Source organism: Cnephaeus nilssonii (genome assembly GCF_951640355.1).
Source record: "Cnephaeus nilssonii genome assembly, chromosome: 1".
Classification (NCBI taxonomy): domain Eukaryota; kingdom Metazoa; phylum Chordata; class Mammalia; order Chiroptera; family Vespertilionidae; genus Cnephaeus; species Cnephaeus nilssonii.
Window position 1 is genome coordinate 66,223,508 of NC_137072.1, and position 18,533 is coordinate 66,242,040.

The 18,533-nt window shown below is 43.4% G+C and overlaps 1 protein-coding gene across 1 annotated transcript in view; it reads left to right on the top strand.

The window, feature by feature from the left end:
* Positions 1 to 2,122: 2,122 nt before the first annotated feature.
* Positions 2,123 to 18,533, top strand: part of RASGEF1B (RasGEF domain family member 1B) — a 35,771-nt gene continuing 19,360 nt past the window's right edge. Inside the window, exons 1-4 of the mRNA XM_079773582.1 lie at positions 2,123 to 2,255; positions 12,634 to 12,816; positions 15,246 to 15,368; positions 15,745 to 15,882. Of these exons, the coding sequence (XP_079629708.1) occupies positions 12,640 to 12,816; positions 15,246 to 15,368; positions 15,745 to 15,882 (438 nt within the window). The 5' untranslated portion in view covers positions 2,123 to 2,255; positions 12,634 to 12,639. The remainder of the gene's footprint in view (positions 2,256 to 12,633; positions 12,817 to 15,245; positions 15,369 to 15,744; positions 15,883 to 18,533) is intronic.

Consider the following 18,533-nt stretch of genomic DNA (forward strand, 5'->3'; position numbering starts at 1 on the left):
TACTGGGAACAGTCTCTTAGATTTAAAAATTAAAACCTGGCAAGGCTACTCAAACACTGAAAAAACGGGATGATGCAGCGATGACATGCATGGACTCTGGCTTGCACATTTTGTGGTCAGCTCTGATTCTGACACTTATAACTGTGTGACAAAGCCAATTACTTAACTTCTCTCTGCTTCAGATTTTCCACCCATAAGATGGAGAAAATGGTACTACTGCCTCAGAAGGATCATGTTATGTACTACTTTTTATAATCAGGGCAAAGAAATGTAGCTGCCCATACAACATCAAGATGCCTTTCACCTGTATGAAAAGAATGGTCAGTGGTGCATGCAGCGTCCTGATTGCAAGAGGGATGTCCGACTGCCGGTTTAGGCCCGACATCCCCTGAGGGGTCCCAGGTTGCGAGAGGACACAGGCCAGGCTGAGGGACCTCCCCTCCCCCCCTCCTCCCGTGCATGCATTTCATGCACCGGGCCTCTAGTATTATAATAGTATCCATTTGATACTTTGAGAAACTAAAATAAACATTTTTTTTGTTTGATGGGAAAAAACTTCAGAAAATAAAACCGGGCAAAATCTTTTGGGTTGGTGGGTGGATCCAGCGGTTTCAAAGGATATGTCAAATATTTTCCATTAAGAAGTCCTGATTTAGTCCAACCCTCTTAATTTATTGCTATAGGACCAGAAATCTCAAGATTGCAAATGACTTGTCTAACTTCCTATGGCTTGTTTGTCACAGAATCAGGATGGAAAACTGAGCGTGAAAGACTAACCAGCCACAACCGTTGGGCTGGGCTGCCCACGTCCCTGTGCTTTACTCTGCGTGAGTGGCCCCAGCTAATCTCTCCTGGCTTTTCGGCCTCTCCTTTAAGCTGCAGAGAGGCTGGGATAAGTGAGAGCGAATTACTGAGTCAGGGACACCCATTTGCAGAAGAGAAGGAGGGAGTATAATTAGAGGAAGAGAAGTGAGAGGAGGTGCAGATGAGGAAAATGAAGGTAGACATCAGCTACGAAGAGGCAACGTGAACTGCAAGATGGCTGTTTCCACCCCAGGAAGGAGGAGGGAGGGGGAGAAGATGGTGCAGGGACAAACTAATTATGGCCCTAAAAGACAGGTGTGAATAGCGTTGCTTTATATATGGGAAAACTGAAGTTCACAAAAGCTACTTCACTTATTCAAGGTCACATAGCTGGCAAGATAGCCTCCCGGGGTGTGTGCGTGTGTGTGTTTCTTCCTTTGAGTCTTTTTCTACACTCTATTTGTTTCCATTGTTTCTTCCCTCCAACCTCCTTCTATTTATACAAGGTGAAGTGCTGAGATATTGACCTTTCAAAAATAGTTATCGAGTATACAATGAGAGAGTATATGGTTACCATGACAACAGCCTTTATTGAGGCCTGACCTCCCCTTTTTGCCTCCAGAATACTATTTCACAACACAGGTTCCCATCCTTCGTCGAACTTGTAGTAGCCACAATTTTACATTTTGTTTGGGTAACCATTTACTTGAGGCTTGCCCTCCGCTGGACTGTAAGCTTCACAGTGGCAGGGACCAGCTTACTTTTGCCTGAAGTGTGCCCCCCGCGTTTTGCACAATGCCTAGCACCCAGGCGCTCAGTAAATACTTGCTGAGCGAAGGTTCTTGTAATTGCTCTCCGCTCCCTTCTGAAAGTTACCTGGACAGTAAGCCTTAGCTCATAATTATGTTACTAGATACTGTATGACGAGTCTGGCCGGTATTTACAGTAGTACACAGGTAAATGAGTGCACACACACACACACACACACACACACACACACAGAGGAACGCACAAACAGCCCCGGGCAGGTGCACTCAGGAGGAATCGCTCACGCTCGGAGCGGGCAGACCCAGCGCGGGCAAAGACCGCTGCGTGGGCTCCGCCGGGCTCCGCAGCGTGGGAGGGCACCCGGGTGACCGCACCACTGGAGTCCTGTCCCCGGAGACGCGTGGGCAGGTCCCGGCACCCGAGGCGGCAGCGCAGTGGGCGGTGAGCTGCGCTGGGATTGGCCCGCGTCTACTGGATGGGCGGGGCTTCAGCGGAAGGCGGGCGCTCGGAGCCCAGGGGGTGTGCGCGGCGGCGGGCCGTAGTTTCAGTATAAACAAGGAGCCCGACTGGTTGTGCGGGATTTTTCTCCACTTCCCGCGCGCTTCTGCTCCCCGTCCCTCTGGCAGTATTTGTGGGCGCGCGGCAAACAGCCGGGAAGGCGCGGACCTGGGGTCCATCTGCAGGTAGGTGTTCCCCGGCCAGGCTATTCTTCTGGAAGGACGGAGCGGGGCGGCGGGAAGCAGGACGGGCTGCGCTGCGCTGCGCTGCGCTCCTCCAGGCGCCCCGGGAGCTGCGCGCGAGCCGGCCCGGCTCTCCCCCTGCGCCCGGAGCTGCCTGGTGCGCCTTGGGTGGTGAGAAAGCCTGGGGCAAGCGAGCTCTCGCCGGCTCAAAGTGCCCCGCCAAAGCCAGGGACCGGGGAACCCCCGGGTCCCGCCGCCGTGGACGCCGGGGGCTGCCCCGGGAGCGGACCTAGTGCCAACAGGTGCGGGGCCCAGCCCCTGGGGCCCGGGCGGGCGGGGGGACGGGCTTGGGCTTTGCCTCGCTTCTCTCACCCCGATCCCGCAGCCAGGCCTTCTGGTGAGAAATCTTGGCACAGTTTTTTGAGGATTTGTCCGAGTGCTAGTCGCGTTCATCCTTTCTTCATCCCCTCTTTCTGTGCACAGCTAAGCTGCTCCCTTATACTCATTGGCTAGTTTGGGGGTGTGTTTGTGTGGTGGAGGGTGGAGGGGAACTTGTTCATTTTTAATGCCGGAGCCGATAATCTAGGGTCTGATTTAGGAAGGGACAGGGGAACCGTCAAGTCCTGTGCTCGCCGCCAATGAGGTGATATTCCTTTATCCCACTCCGGTTCAACTGGCGAACTTGGGGACGCCTTCCTCTGGCCTGAGCTCAGGTGAGTCGCCGCGGGTGACCTGGCCGGACAGTAATAACCTGTGAACTGGGGGGTACCTGGGTGCTTTGTGGGCAGCTAGCGTGAGGAAGGCTCCTCTTTCTAGGGCAACGGTGGGGACACCTTCAGTGCTGAGCAAGAGGAAAGAGCAGAGCGGGGGAGAAGGGGGCGCACAGGGGCTGTGTGTGTGTGCCCATCTGTGTACCACTGGAGTGTTGCTTCTCACCTTACCCCAACCCCGTTGGCACAGTTCAAGCCAAAGCAATGTGTGAAGGGTGGCACACGTGTGGTACGTAGCAGGGGGAGATCTCCAGGGAGCGACTTTCTCTGGTGAATGTGGATATTTATGTCTGTCATCGCCTATTAACTTGGTGGCTGCAGTGTGTATGGATGGATACACTGAAATGTGCGTAGGTGTTTTTTGGGCTGAACACATCACCAAGGAATCTTTCCCAAGCAGCACCATGTGACCTCGGGGAGGAACTGCTGGTGTGCGTAGATCTATATTTAGTCCTGGGTGATCTCTAATGGCCCAGGGAAGGTCTCTGAACAGGGTACATAAAAAAAGGGGAAGAGTCCGGGGAGCAGGTTTTGTGCACTCTTCAATCATGTCTGGTACAGTCAGACTCAGATGGGGTGAATAATTATTTTTTCCTCTGAAAACAGTCGCTAGGGCTTGTCATGTGGTATCTGTGTCTCAATTGAAAACACAGTGGGACCATGGTGATACGCCTAGGCTAAGAAACAGGGAGGTCAGAATTAACCAGACAGCATATATGGATCTGGACAGGTCAGGTGAGGGTTGGAGCAAATGTAAGAATTGATGTCCAAAAAGAAATAACAAAAAATGAAAATGCTTGCCTATTGAGATTTTCATAGAAAATAAAGTGACAGCTTGCGAGACCTTTTCCATTAATGGCTCTTTATTTTTGGGGGGAGACAGCGGTTGAGCCGAGGAGGGCCCCGGGCTCACAGGCAGTGCTGTGTTAGGCCTTTCGAGCAGAGTGTCTGGCAAAGGTGCGAAGATCAGCTACTGACTAGCAACTTTCTTGTTGGCATTCTTCCATTCCACTCTGTCAGCCCTTTGCTTTCCTAGAGGTGGCAACATTTCTGGCTACTGAACACACTGGCCTTGGACTTTCTGGTTGTCTAATGGAGTGTTAAATTCTTAGAATTTATTCCTCCCGTGTGTATTTTCAATCTTGCTTGGTTTTATGTGCCCCATTAGACAGTGAATCTGCTACTACCACACCTGATACCTGGGGATCATACTATCTTTTGGAATAGAAAATCCCCAGAAAACATTTACATTTATTGTATATCCTCTCCGCCTCCCCCGCCCCCCTCCCAGGTTAGTATCTAATTTAACTTTATTTTTATGGGTATGTATTTCAAAATATCATTTCATAATAAGACATTTCTTATATTATTGCTAACATTACTTTCTTATAATCTAAAATTAGCTACTGGCTAATAAACTGCAATAAGCAAATAAATAAAATCCATTGAATAACACCTATCTAGGAAAAAGAGAAAGGGTCAGAAAATTGAAAGGGAGAAGCTGTGTGACTATCTATGCTAGGCAAGGTACCTAATATGGCACAGAAGTGATGGGATCAACTGTATCAATCTCCCAAGGGAACCTGGAAGAATTGGGACTTTGGATGAGCATATAGGTAGCCCCAAAGAAAGGATCTCCTTGGAGAGGACATGGGGAAAGGAGGGCAGTCTTCCTAATGAGAGAAGAATCTGGAATCTCTGAAGCAGGGATTGAGACTCTGGAGTCTGATGTCCACAAATAATCAGTGGAAAGACCATTATAACATTTTGTGAGCGCTTAAAGACACAAATTGTGCTGTTGTGGTTGAATTCAGGAGTTGCCTCCCCATCCTCTTCATTTTTCAAGAACCACAGTTGTCCTTTCTCGGTCCTCCAGTGAAATCTACAAAAACTATATTCCTGCAACCCTCCCTTATCCTAAAATGACAGATGCTGTAGCCTAGTGCTGTGGACAGGTTTCTGAATAGAGAGAGACTAAGGTTCTGGCAGACCTGGTGTCTTAACAAGTCACTTACTTTCTCCCTGTACCTGCAGTATTTGTAAAATTAGACAGGATGTTGAACTCGATGATTTACGGGTCTCTTTCAGCTCTGTGATAACTTATTTGTTTTGCTGTGCCATCACTTCATGCATTTGCACCTTGTATTAGCGGGGGAAGAATGAGGGTTGAAGTGATCTGCAGGCAGATGTTCACCTCCTTCCTGGGTGGTGCATGGGAGAGAGGATAGGAGAATTTTCTTTTTCTTTTTTAAAAATATTTTTATTTATTTCAGTGAGGAAGGGACAGGGAGAGATAGAAACATCAACGATGAGAGAAAATCATTGATCAGCTGCCTCCTGCACGCCCCCTACTGGGGATTGAGCCTGAAACCTGGGCATATGCTCAGACCCGAATCTAACCGTGATCTCCTGGTTCATAGGTTGACGCTCAACCACTGAGCCACACCAGCCGGGCTGAAGTTTATTTTTATTGATGAAAACTATGTAGAGACTTAATATTTCCTTAAACTGTTTTTTTTTCCCTCTTGTTAGTATGTTTAAAAAATACTAATTATCAAGAGGTTGAGTCAGGACATTTTTTTTGAATTAAGCCAGTGTTACTATTTACTAAATTTTTAACCAGTCATTTTTTTCTTAGGTTTATATGTTTACTATTTTACTTCAAGGTATGTCTACATCTGGGAAATCATTCAATTGATAGAAATTTTATTAGGAAACCCTGGTATGAAAATTTTAGTTGAACACAGGGAAAATACAAATAAGCCTTGTAAGAAAGAAAGACACTTTAGACTACTAGTATCTTTCTATTTATCTAAAATAATGGAGGGGGAGACGTTAGGGTAGTTTTTTAAGAACTTGCAGCCAAAAAATAAAATTATCTCAGTAATCATGTTTTATAGTGCAATGCAAATAGAAAATTCTGCTTGTTTACTAAATGTCCTCTTAAGTATTAGGCCATTTAACTGCTGAGATGAATTGGGTTGAGAAAAATATATCCTTTTGGTAAAGGATTCTCCCCAAATAATATTCTGTAATTTGGCTTGGGATGCATTATGTATAAATGATGATTCAGCTACTTTCTTTGGCATTCAATATGACAGCAAATAGCCACCTGGGGGTATTTCAACTTAAGTTTAAATTAAATAAAATAAAGAATTTAGTTTCTCAGTTGTGCTAGCCACATTTGAAGTGCTCAATGGGCACATGTGGCTATCAGCCTAGTATTGGACAGTGCTGAAGGGGAACATTTCCAATATCCCAGAAAGTTATTTTTGGCAGCACTTAATTAGCTAGTGATGATTTTGATTATCCAGAAGATCACTTTTATTCCTCTGGGAAAACAAAATAATTAAATCTTGTCTTAGGCACCTAAGACATAGGAAATAAGACAAACTGGCTTTATCAGCCAGTATATATTTTCAACTGTACAGAATGAACAATGTCACTTTCTTAAGATCAATGATATACCAAGATTGCAAACACTTATTTCTCAAAATTTCTTCCCCAAACTGTAGTTGTCCTTTTTACTTTTCTGATCCAGCACCAGCTGTTATTGCTGGAAAGCGCCAACTCTTTCAAAGACAAGGGACGTGGAGCCATCTGCTGTTAAGTGCAGGAACTGCAGGAAAGTTGTAGATTAAACCAATGCATAATGTCAACATGTTCTGTGATCAGTTCCCACACTGCAAAGATTTATCTCATAGAGAAGTTTTAAATGATTATCCAAGCCCATTTAGAGTTTCCATGTACTGAAATGTCATTTTGTGTTTTAATAAACTACTAGCAAGATATCCGTAAGACAAAAGATGACAAGTTTTAGCTTTGTTTATCTTCCAGGGAAACCAGATAATAGTTATCTGAGTCAGAATCCCCTCCTTTCATCAATTAGAAATTAATAAAGACTTTTTTTAAAAGTAACATCTAGGAGAAATCAATAAAAATACAAAATACTTTTTGTATAGAAACCTATATAAAAGTAAGAAAATAATACCACCATTTCATTATTATGGAGAAAATTGGATCTTCTTTCCTCAAAAATACTGATTTTTCTCCCTTGACTTTGAAATCTACTCAGCATTTGGGGTGCCTTTCCAAAGAGTGTACTTGTCTAGAAATTACTTACTTTTTGTTCAGATGCCAGAGAAGTGAGTTGATCTGAGTTGTCGGTTTTGTATATTTGTACTCTCTACCTAATATCTCTTTTTTTTCAAGGAAGTGAGCAGAGGTGTAGGATTTCTACAGTTCTCAGGGCTGTTGCTACAGATCGCTGCTTTTAGATTTTCCCTGGCTGAGGAAAGACCTGAGAAGATAATCTTTTAGACATTTTCAAGCTCATATAAGCCGTATTTTAGGGAGTATCAAAAACTTGACTTTGACTTTCACCCTGGTTCAAATCTGTAGTTAGATACACTCTGGACTAAAGATGAAATATAGGAACTCTTTCTCATTCAGATCTCTGGAACCTCAAATGTAAATAGGAAGAAGATATATCTCACCCAAGTGCAAAGTTTCTTTAGGATCTAGATGGTAATTCCAGGACATTAAATTACGCCACTCCTCACTAAATGAACATGCTATCAGAGTTCAGCTGTGATAGGAAGGCCTTCCTCCACCTCAGTGTTCGTTTTTTTCTTTTTTTAAATTGGAACATATGCTCAGCATTTGAACAGAAGCTAAAAGATAGTGATCAATGCAAAGGCATTGGATTTATTAAGTCTTTGGGGGGGGGAGGGGAAAGCAATACTTTTTCTTTGACTCCTGCCTTTTCTATCTCATTCACTTGAGGGTGAAGGGAATGCTGACTCGACCTTTTGGGAGAGATTTACAATGCAACTATAGCAGATGTTGAAGGATAGCTTTTGATTTAGTTCCCACACCCATCTTTTCCTAGAGCTCTTTTCCAATCCGAATTGTCACCTGAAACTACCTTATCCTGGTGCACCTGCCTCATCATAAATAACGTTGTGCAAAAGCAGCCGCTAATTCAAACACAGTCTGCTGTTGAGAAAAAGTCAGCTTTTCATTTGGTGCTTTAGTTGGATTGAAACCATTAGGCATGCCTTTCAAATCCATTCATCCCGTAAATCACCCCGAGCTGGCTTCCTTGCTGCTGGATCAATGTCAGGCGGAACTTTTTCAGGGTCCTTGGGAGAACATGATATATCTTTGTGACTGAATTAGCTGCCCCTGTAAGATACCTGGTCTGTCAACCAACTTTCCAGCTTACCAAATTGATTTTTAAAAAGAACATTCATCTTGTCTACCTGGATTGGATGTATCTTTTACTTCCCTCAGGGAAGTCTCCTGGCAGGACCTGTAATCTGCATGCTAATTGTGGTGTTGCTAAACTTTCTTCTAGCCCGATTCCTTGTTTAAAAAAACCAAAATTTGTTTTCCATTGTCTCATTATGTCCTCTCTATCCCAAAGGGCTGCTCCAGTATAGGAGGGGGGAAAGTCTATTTAAATATCTCTACCCAATCCAAAAGCAATGTTCTTTGTATAATACTCTCCAACTCCATATGATTGGTACTGCCTAAAAATACAGTATTCCTTGATTTTGAAGGAGGAATCTGGAATGTGATAGACCAAGGTTCCCTGCAAGCCACCACATTCTCCTCCTTTGAGCCAGAGTAAATAACTAGATTCTGTACATGTGCCCACACATGTGTCTCCCAACCTGGGGTCTGAGCTCCCTGAAAGTATATGCATTTCTTATGGGGAGAGTTGTATGATTTCCCCCAAAAAAGTTAAGAGCCACTGACCAAATAGACTATATTCTGAGTTTCCAGGAGCTGGTTTACAAGTGAAATTTAGTAAGGTGAGCATTACTTGGGAGATTAACCTGCCCTCTGCCTTATCTTATTGGCAGTGATTTGAATAAAGCCAACAGCTTGTTCAAGTGTCAATCATAAATCTCTCTTTTTTTTCCCCAAAGGAATTAACTACTTTGAAGTTTGACTTAATGGTTAAATTAATGCCGGTTTTTAACTTTATGCTGTCACACATTGTAATTTTGGGACAGAGTCTATTTTTCCTAAATAAGAATTTTGGTTAGCAGGTCCCCATAGATAGGTATATTGGGTTGGGCAAAATTTCTGCTACAGAAGAATGACAGGCCGTGGAGAAGTTGATTTTGAGATTATGTTGGAAAGGGTACAGAGGAGTACATTGAGAGTTCACAGGACACCAGGAAATATTAATTGTGAGAGCTGTAAAGAAGTTCGCCGCAGATAAGAAGTCAGAACTACCGTGACATTGGAAAAAAGAAAAGGAAGCTGTGAGATTGGAGCCTTACACTTAGCCCTCCTTCCACTAGGAAGCCATTAGCAAATTACTCCTAGAGTTGATAGTACCCAGGGGTAAGTGGTTCTCTGGATCCTCATGTCCAGTACTTGGCCTTTATATCTGTCTTCTTAAACAAGAATGAAGACAGTATTTAATCTTCTAAATCTTTTCACTTTCAGAAGCGAAGCAGGTAGAACTCAAAGTCCTGGATGTGAAATTCGAGTAATACTGAACAACAGTAGTTCTTGATGTGGGTGATACTTGGGAGAAAAAAGAATGTAGTGTGTTTACTTCTTAGGTATTTAAAAATACACTTCACAAACAGCACCTTCTGTACCATTCTGCTGACCTTTCCCCTTGTTTATCAAAGGCATCTATTACTAGTACACTAGGCAACTGATCTTCCCAGAAAATGTTCAGGCAGGCCACTCGTTGGAGATTATCCAGAAGTGGGGGGTGAATACTGTGATGCATGATCTTTGTTTTGGTCATTTGTCTCATTAAATCTTTTTACTGGAAATCTAGAGAGTGCACACAAGCAAATATTTCTGTATTTCATTGACTCTAAGATGCCATCCATTGTAAGATGCTCTTGTATTTCATATATCACTAAAAAAAAGACTTAATTAAACATGTTTTCTTATCACATGACTATTTATGTCCAACCCAGTTTCAAAGGCACTAAAATATAAAGAAATGTATATTAGGGTCTCCGAAATCTTTATTTAGATGGGATTATGTTTTGATTGCAAAGGTCAGTAGCTTAGACTCTTTTGTTGATAGTGTTGCTTTGTAAGAAGAGTACGTAATGGCCGTAATACATCTTTGGAGCCAGGATTTATGTAGAACATGTAAAATATATAAATTTCTCTAATAGCCTACAATTTGGGGCAAAATGACAGGCTTTTCTTTTTATGGTTAAACGTTAGAAGTTCAAAGAAGACCACTTGCAGTGGAACGATGTGGTGTAATAAATTTTGAACTTGACATCTGAAGACCTAGGTTTGAAGCCCTGCCCTTTCTGCCCCTTATCTGATGTATAACCCCAGGCGAGTTATTACAGGTTTCCTGAACCTTAGCTTCTCATGCCGTCAAAACAGTGGGGATGCCTGCCAAACAGGGGGGTTGTAGAATCCAAAAAGGCATCTGTAGGTGGTGAACTTTACACAGATGGAGGCTGTGGACATTCTCAAAGCCTTCCACACCATGCTTCTCAGGTGAGTGGCCTTGAGGGGGAATCGGAGAAGTAAAGGACAGTGGGATTGGAGACCTTTTCCTGCACACAGGATCCCATAGTAGAGGAATGCACAGCTGAGGAAGCGGGGAGGCCTAAGGAGTTGTAAGATGCTCTTTTGAATACATGGCGAGGTAGAAAATATGACCACTGTGCATAAAGAAGGGGCTGGAATCTCTTGGAATGGCTTGAATCTCAGTAGTTGCTCTGTGCAAGTTCATCTATCAAGGTGGCTCATGGGAAAAATCAAGTCCGCTGATTAGCGACAGAACTTTGGGCTAATTGGAAGGCAGAGAAGGACCTGTGACATACTCTCTTCTTCAAATTGGTTTTTAAGTATAATAAGCTATAACCCCAATTAACTTGCCCAAGCTCGGTTTGGTTTCCGTTGCTACTTGTAGTATTTTTGTTAGGCGCCTGGCTGGAGGGGGTTTCCTAAGTGTTGAGATTTTGTACCTCTTCAGACACATTCTGTGTGGGACACATTTCCAGGGGACACTAAAATAGCCTTTTGCCATTGCTCTAATAAGGCTTTAAGAAGAACTCTGCTATAAGGAGAATTGGTAGTTTTATTAGAATTTCAGAAGGGGTAAACAACATTGGAAGTAATTTTCCAGATGAAGGACCTACTGGGGTGGGGTTTGCAGGACAAATGACCTTCCAAAATGTTCATGGCTGTGAAGCACCAGATTAGGACTTCACTAAATCGGAGTCCTTGTCTAGATGGGAGGCTTTATCTGCTTAATGGAAGCCCATAACTAACGTGTGCAAGTCCTTGGTGGCTTTTGGTGCCGAGTGACACCTGACTGTTTTATGGGTTAATTCTTAATGTTAACAAACCGAAGGCAGCGGGGTGCAAGACTTTTTGGATGCTACTTTCCCTAAATGCAGTTTTCACCTGCCAGGTCGGCTGTATCATGGATGTGTTTTGTTTTTTTTTCCAACACTACCCTTGGCCGCCTCCTGCCAGGCACCTGCACACATTGTGATGCTGTGGCCCATTCTCTGGAGTTGGAACAGATGCCCTAGTGAGGGATGTGTGCCTTCTGAGGCAGGGCTCCACACCCCTGCCCCATCCGGGTGCAGATGACTTTCAGCATCTTGAAAAGAAGAATTAGCCCAGGTTGTATCCTCCTGCAGCCTCTACACACCCTGAGCCTGTCAGCCCAAGGCTGGAGTTTGGCTTCCTCTCAACTGTGTGATTTCTGACACCCTCAGTCTGGGCAGCTCCTGAATGCCTCCTTTGTCTAGATACGCTCCCAGAACAGGGGTCTGTTCTCAGGCCGGGAGCTCTGCCCTTAGGAATCCGAGTAATAACCTACTAACCTCTGGCCTCTGCTGAGCACCTCTGACAAGGCTCTGTGAGCTGCACACACAGGGGTGGAGAGGCCTGGCGCCGTGCTCCTGTTCTCCACACCAGGCGCCTTCTCAGCCTGTGTGCTCACTGAGAACGCTGGCTCTCTAGAGCTCCTCATCCCCACAGGAATTTAACACCACGGGGTGGAAATCAACAGCATCCCCATCTTCCAAGGGAAGCTCAGGAGTCAGCATTCAGGCTCTTGACACACACTCACATCTGTGAGCACACACACTGTGTGCTGTACTGTGCACTTTCATTCTAGGCCTCTTTTACTGTTTCACTTTTTCAACTTTTGCTTCAGTTGCCTCCTAATCTAGGCCCAATGCTACTCTGATATTTCTTAAGTGTTAGGTCATACTTCCTGATGCACTTTGAAGGCTTGCACATTTCCTCCTTAGGATAATCCTTGCCCCATGGGGATAAAGCAGTGACCAAATGTGAAGGACTGATATCTAAGTATGGCAGCCAGAAACTCGAATTTAAATCCATACAGTCCTTTGATCTAAGCATTTCATGGTATTTGATTGAATGAGATCGGTACTCAAAAGTATGCATATACAGGTAACTCAAAGAGCCGTTTGCTTCTTGATCGATTCTGATGTTGTGTCAGAACCTAACCTGTTTTTTAAACTTCCTGTTCCTGCCTTACTGTGAAAGCTTGTTAAAACTTACTTTTCTTTTGGATTGTATATTACTGACAATGTACTTTCTCCTTTTTTTGTTTACTTTAGGAAAGCATGCCTCAGACGCCTCCCTTTTCAGCCATGTTTGACAGCAGTGGTTATAACCGGAACCTCTATCAGTCTGCAGAGGACAGCTGCGGGGGGTTGTATTACCATGACAACAACCTCCTCTCCGGCTCTCTGGAAGCACTCATCCAGCATTTAGTACCTAACGTGGATTACTATCCGGATGTAGGTATCCGTGTTCCTCTGGAATACATCCTTGGTTTCTACTTCAGCAGAAAGTATGATATAATAGTCATGGCCTTAGCTACTACAGAATTATATCTGGGATGTTAAAGGTTTTTCTAATAAGAAATTGCTTATGATCATTAACTGCTTTGAGGTCAGAGTGAGCCTGGGTAAGATCCCAGGTTTGATTCAGGCATGTGCCTTGGTCCTTAAATAGACATGCCGGAGAATATTGGATGCTCTCCGAATATTGAATGCCTTTGCGTTTCCAAGAGCATCACTGTGCTGGGAAAAGTAAAGTCAGAAATTTCATAGCAAAGAGAACAAGGGTTATATTCAAGATGCAATTCTTTGTGATTGGACATCAGATGACATGATAGCTTATGTTTTGCTTTGATAATTAACATTTCTATAGATCACACTTCCTAATCTAGGCAATTCATTTACATTTGCTCAATCTTTATAGCAATTCCAAAAGCTAGAGAAGAGAAAACAAATTCAAAATTTGCACATGGTCTCACTCCTGGTATTAACAATCAAACCTGGCTTTTCTAATTATGGGGCAAGTGACATTCTCCCCTTTCTTGGTGCTACAGCTGCCCCTGCCAACCAGCAGCCGGTTGTTGATAATAATTTCAGGAAAATCTGTAGACACATATTCATATGTTTTTATAAATATAACTAGAGGCCTGGTGCATGAAATTCGTACACTGGGGGTGGGGGGTCCCTCAGCCCGGTCTGTGCCCTTACCCTCTCACAGTCTGGGAGCCCTGCCATTGATTGCCCTGCAGAGGGACATCCCACCCACCCGCCATAACACTGCTGTCCAGGTAGCCTGGGCCTCCCTCTTTGGGGCGATCGTTTGCGGGGCTCCGCAATCGATCGCCCCAAAGAGGTAGGTCCCACCCCCCCAGCCGGGGTCCGTGATCAATTGCCCCACAGAGGGAGGCCCCACCCACCCGCCTCAGTGCTGCCAGCCGGGTAGCCTGAGCCTCTCCCTGGCCAGAGCTCCGCTATCAATTGCCCCTCAGAGGGAGGCCCTGCCCACCCCCCATAGCACCACTGGCTAAGTAGCCTGGGCCTCTCTCTTTGGGGTGATCAATTGAGGAGTCCCCCATCCGATCGCCCTACCATCCTGTGGCCTAGGCCTCTCTGTGGGGCGATCATAGGGTAATGCGCCCCCCCCACCCCCCCGACCAATTGCATTGCACCTGCCTTGGCAGGCCTGGTGCCAGTGCATGTCATAGTGTGGTCATCAGGACGGTCATTCTGCTATTCGGCCATTTGGCCTATTTGCATATTACGCTTTTACTATTTATTTTTTTAAAATATATTTTATTGATTTTTTACAGAGAGGAAGGGAGAGGGATAGAGAGTTAGAAACATGGATGAGAGAGAAACATCGATCAGCTGCCTCCTGCACACCCCCTACTGGGGATGTGCCCGCAACCAAGGTACATGCCCTTGACCGGAATCGAACCCGCAGGCCGGCGCTCTATCCACTGAGTCAAACCGGTTAGGGCTATGCTTTTATTATTATAATGACCTTGGTGTGCAAAGGGTAGTGTGTGCTTGCCTCTATAACTCAACATAATGTTTCTTACTGAGTTATCTCTCTATGTGTGATTTGTTACATAGCATTTTCAAATATGTTGCCACACAGGGAAAATTGTAATCAGAAGTAAAAGGAGTCCCTTGTTCAGCCCTGTAAGTGTTTATGAGCTACTGGAGGCGCCCAAGGTTGGGGAAAAAATCCCATGGGATTTTTTTTTTTTTCATTGGGAGTCTGAAACTATTATAACAAATAAGCACTACTTCATTACTGGCTTCTTGGGAGATAATGTGGTTAAAGAAAAGAATATAGTGTGATTTTGTATTTTATCAAATTGCTTAGCCTTTGAGCAAGTAAATAGATGACTTGAAAGCCTGCCTCTTAAAGCTGGACAGAGTGCACAAACACTGCAGTGTGTTACACTGGGCACTCTGGAGAAGTCCTGAGCTGATGTGATTGGCGGTTTGTTTGGTTTCCATTGAGTTACCCTAATATTTGAACACAGAGCATGATTCTGTATTGGTGGTATATTTTAGTTAGATTTATCTCTCTGGGCTGAATTTCCTTCTTTTTTTTCTAGAATGAGTTATATGCCCTGGTGTCCTGGCTCCCACAGGATAGATGTGAAAATGAGCTGTGGATAATTTCAGTAGCTAAACTTCTCTTGCACTTTTATTATTTTTAGTATGGTTTAAAGGAAAAGATAAAGGAGAAATTCATCTTGTGGTATTTCACTACTAGTAAGCATCACCTTTGAAACTGCAGCATTTAACTTTGATTGAGAGAACGTAATGAAAAAAGATGTGTAATATAGAGGAAAAATATTAGTTTCAGAAGGAATGTAACCATGTGATTTTTTTTTTCACTCTTTCCACAGAGAACATACATATTTACCTTTCTACTCAGTTCTCGGTTATTTATGCATCCATATGAGCTAATGGCCAAAGTTTGCCACTTATGTGTTGAGCACCAGAGACTAAATGACCCAAACAGCGATAAGGTAATTATATGTTTGAACTTTACACTTTTTTTTTCTATTAGGTTTGGTAACTCTGTGGCTTAGATTTTGTGAAATTGGTTTCCTTAAGTGACCCTAGCTTATCCCTAGGCTGAGGTGCATAAGTGGTATTGTTGCCATGCAAAGGGGATTGGGAATGGCATAACGAGCTCAATACACATCTAATGCCATGGAACATTCCGGATCCTGCCTTAAGTTGGTGGCACTTGGCATTGACTGGGGGAAGGAGGAACTAGAGCTTCTTCAACCCCAAAGACTTTGCACTAGAAGTTTATCAGGGACACTGTTTGTAATTATTTATTTGATGTGGTCCATGGTGGTAGACATCACTGAATTAGATTTTGCTTTTTCTCCCTAGAACCAGATAAGAAAAATTGCACCTAAAATCCTTCAACTTCTGACAGAATGGACAGAAACTTTTCCTTATGATTTTCGGGATGAAAGAATGATGAGAAACTTAAAAGATCTGGCTCACCGAATAGCCAGTGGCGAGGAGGTGGGTAACCTGACTTTAGCATGACTGCTTGCATCTCTGGGCAGAGCCTTGGTGAGGAACGATGCTGAACGAGGTATTGGAATCTCCACGGCTTCCTGTTTGTTTTTTTACCTTTGAGCAAGTTCTCTCCATAGCACATTGGTCTGTTTGGGGTGTTAATTGGGGATGATTATACAATCCCACTTCAAAGGGTATGATCTAGAGCTTTATGTGATTAATTTCGGGGTATGTTCATGTCAATTCATGCACAGGATTCCTGTTGCAAGCGTGGGTGTTTTTTGTCTCTTTTATTTTCTTTTTAAATTTAATTTATTGGGATGTCATTGGTTAATAACATTATATAAGTTTCAGGGGTACAACTTTGTAATACATCATCTGTACATTTCACACTCACCACCAAAGTCTAAGTCTCCTTCCGTCACCTTATATTTGACCCCCTTTATCCTCTTCATCCTCCCCCTCCCTTTGCAGATGTTTTTAATTTGACTGTACATATGCCTTTTTTCCTCCAAAAAGATTTTACATATTAAGATAGATACTAGTTTTCATATTGGTAGACATAAACACTAATAGATAGAAAATAACATATTAACATAATAACAGATAGAAGTAGTATATTAATAAAATAGAAATAGAGTTTGTGCCATGGAAATGGGAAAACAAATAGGCTATTGTTGAGACCAGTCCACTAGGACAGGTGTCCTGTGATTTGAGTGTAAGCTCCAGAGAAAAGGGAAATACAGTTGGTTATGTAATTTTCACTGTCGGAAAAGAGAAAGCATTCTAATTTTTCGGGGCATTGAGTTAAATGCTATTTTAAAAAACATTTGTATGAGAGACTTTGTACAGGGGCCATAGAATGAAGTCAGGGAAACCACCGTGTTTAGTGTTGATAACAAATGCTCCTTGATAAAAATGGAGACCGTATGATTAATGGGTAAATTAGCAAAGGTGACTCTTTGTGAGAGGAGAAGAGAAAGAGAAGGATCCAAGGCATCCGGAAGTTGATTCAAGGCTAGCACCTACAATAGGTGGAGATGGAAAGTAAGCCTCTTAGAAAATCTTTCATAAATATCACTTCCCTCAGGTGAGCCTTTGATAAGAGCTAACTAGCTGTGACAAATTCAAGGTTATCCTCTTTGAAGCAGGCCTGGAGGGTTGGTATTCTGTTGTTGAGGCTTGTTGGGCAAATATGTCTTTGTAGTTTCTCTGTTGCTGGTGAGCTCCTGGGAACAAGTTACTTAGGCACAGATACAACATTTCCACATAGAAAGAGATAGATGAAGCTCTTGGCTGTTGTAATGATGTCTTGTTTCTTTCATCTTACAATGCATTTCCCATTTACAGTAACCTTCCTTGAGAATTCAATCTTTCACTGGCGTGCTATAAAGATCATGTCACGAGGCACTGTATCTCTTCTATTTCTCGTGAACACGTTTTAATACCATTTCCCCTGACTTATAAAAAGTCAGAATAAAATTTTATAAGATTAGCACTTGAAAAATTTGCTCTTGCTTCCCCACATTATGTTCTCCTGAAAACAGAATTAACCCTTCTACTGTTTCCTTGTGACTTGACTCTGGTGCTGAAGACAGCACTGTCTGCATAAGGCTGAATAAGGGGTTTCCTGAGTCATTTTGCAGGTTACGTCTGTTATAAGCATTTTGCCAGTGTGTGTGACAGGTTTGAGCCGAGTATGAATTGGTAAGTCCCTCACTCACAAACGCACACATTAAGCATCACAGTTCACTTTTGTAGTGAATGTTTTACTAGAGGCTTGGCTGTTGGGTTGCTTGGCAGGATCGGTGCAGGCTCAGTGACTTGACGATGACAAGCTGCTCAGAAGGTTAGTGAATTCATAGGAACTTTTTTCTTGTATGAAGGCTGAGCCCCGAGTCTGTCAGTGCTTCCTCCCGGTTACGTGGTGTTTTGAGTTCTTGATAAGGCAGTATCTTGATATGGCTGAAATGGTGACTTGGTCCTTTCCAAAAGGAACACCGTTTTCTAATCAACACTAAAGAAAGTTAGTGGTTTGAAAATGCCAAATGGATGGCTTTTTGTCCTTCTTGTCATGGGAGAAAAGGAAGTAGTTTCTATCTGTGTTGGCCATGTGGATCTTGTTTTAAACAAAATCAAGCCACTTAGGGGTTGGATGAACCTGCAAAGGGCAAACAGCCTTCTGACCTGGCTTCTTACCAGCATTTCTGTGTTAATAACAAATCCTTGATAAACCTTTAGATTTGCAGATACTCTTGAGTGTGAAAAGAGATGAGAACATAAGCCAAATCTACAAAGAATTGATTAACCTTGGTGTTGAGTGGAGAGATGGTCAGGTTGGGTTTATAGTGAGATTTGTTCCTTCTATTGCTGTCCAGTATTCAGAATCGGGTCCACACTTGACAGCTGCATGTGCTTTGGCAAGTCCATAAATTTCTTGCTCCTTCTTCATTTCTATAAATCATAGAGGTGACTGTCCTGTTAATATCCCTTTCAGCTCTAGAGTTTTGGGATAGATGCTCTTTCCTCAGTTCTTTGCTTGGCATGCCACTTACCTGTGATGTGGTTAGGTGTGCCCCCCAACCACAACCATCCTCCCCCCATTATTGGCTTTCATTGTTTTTTTTCAAGCAGAACGAATGAACAAAATGAAT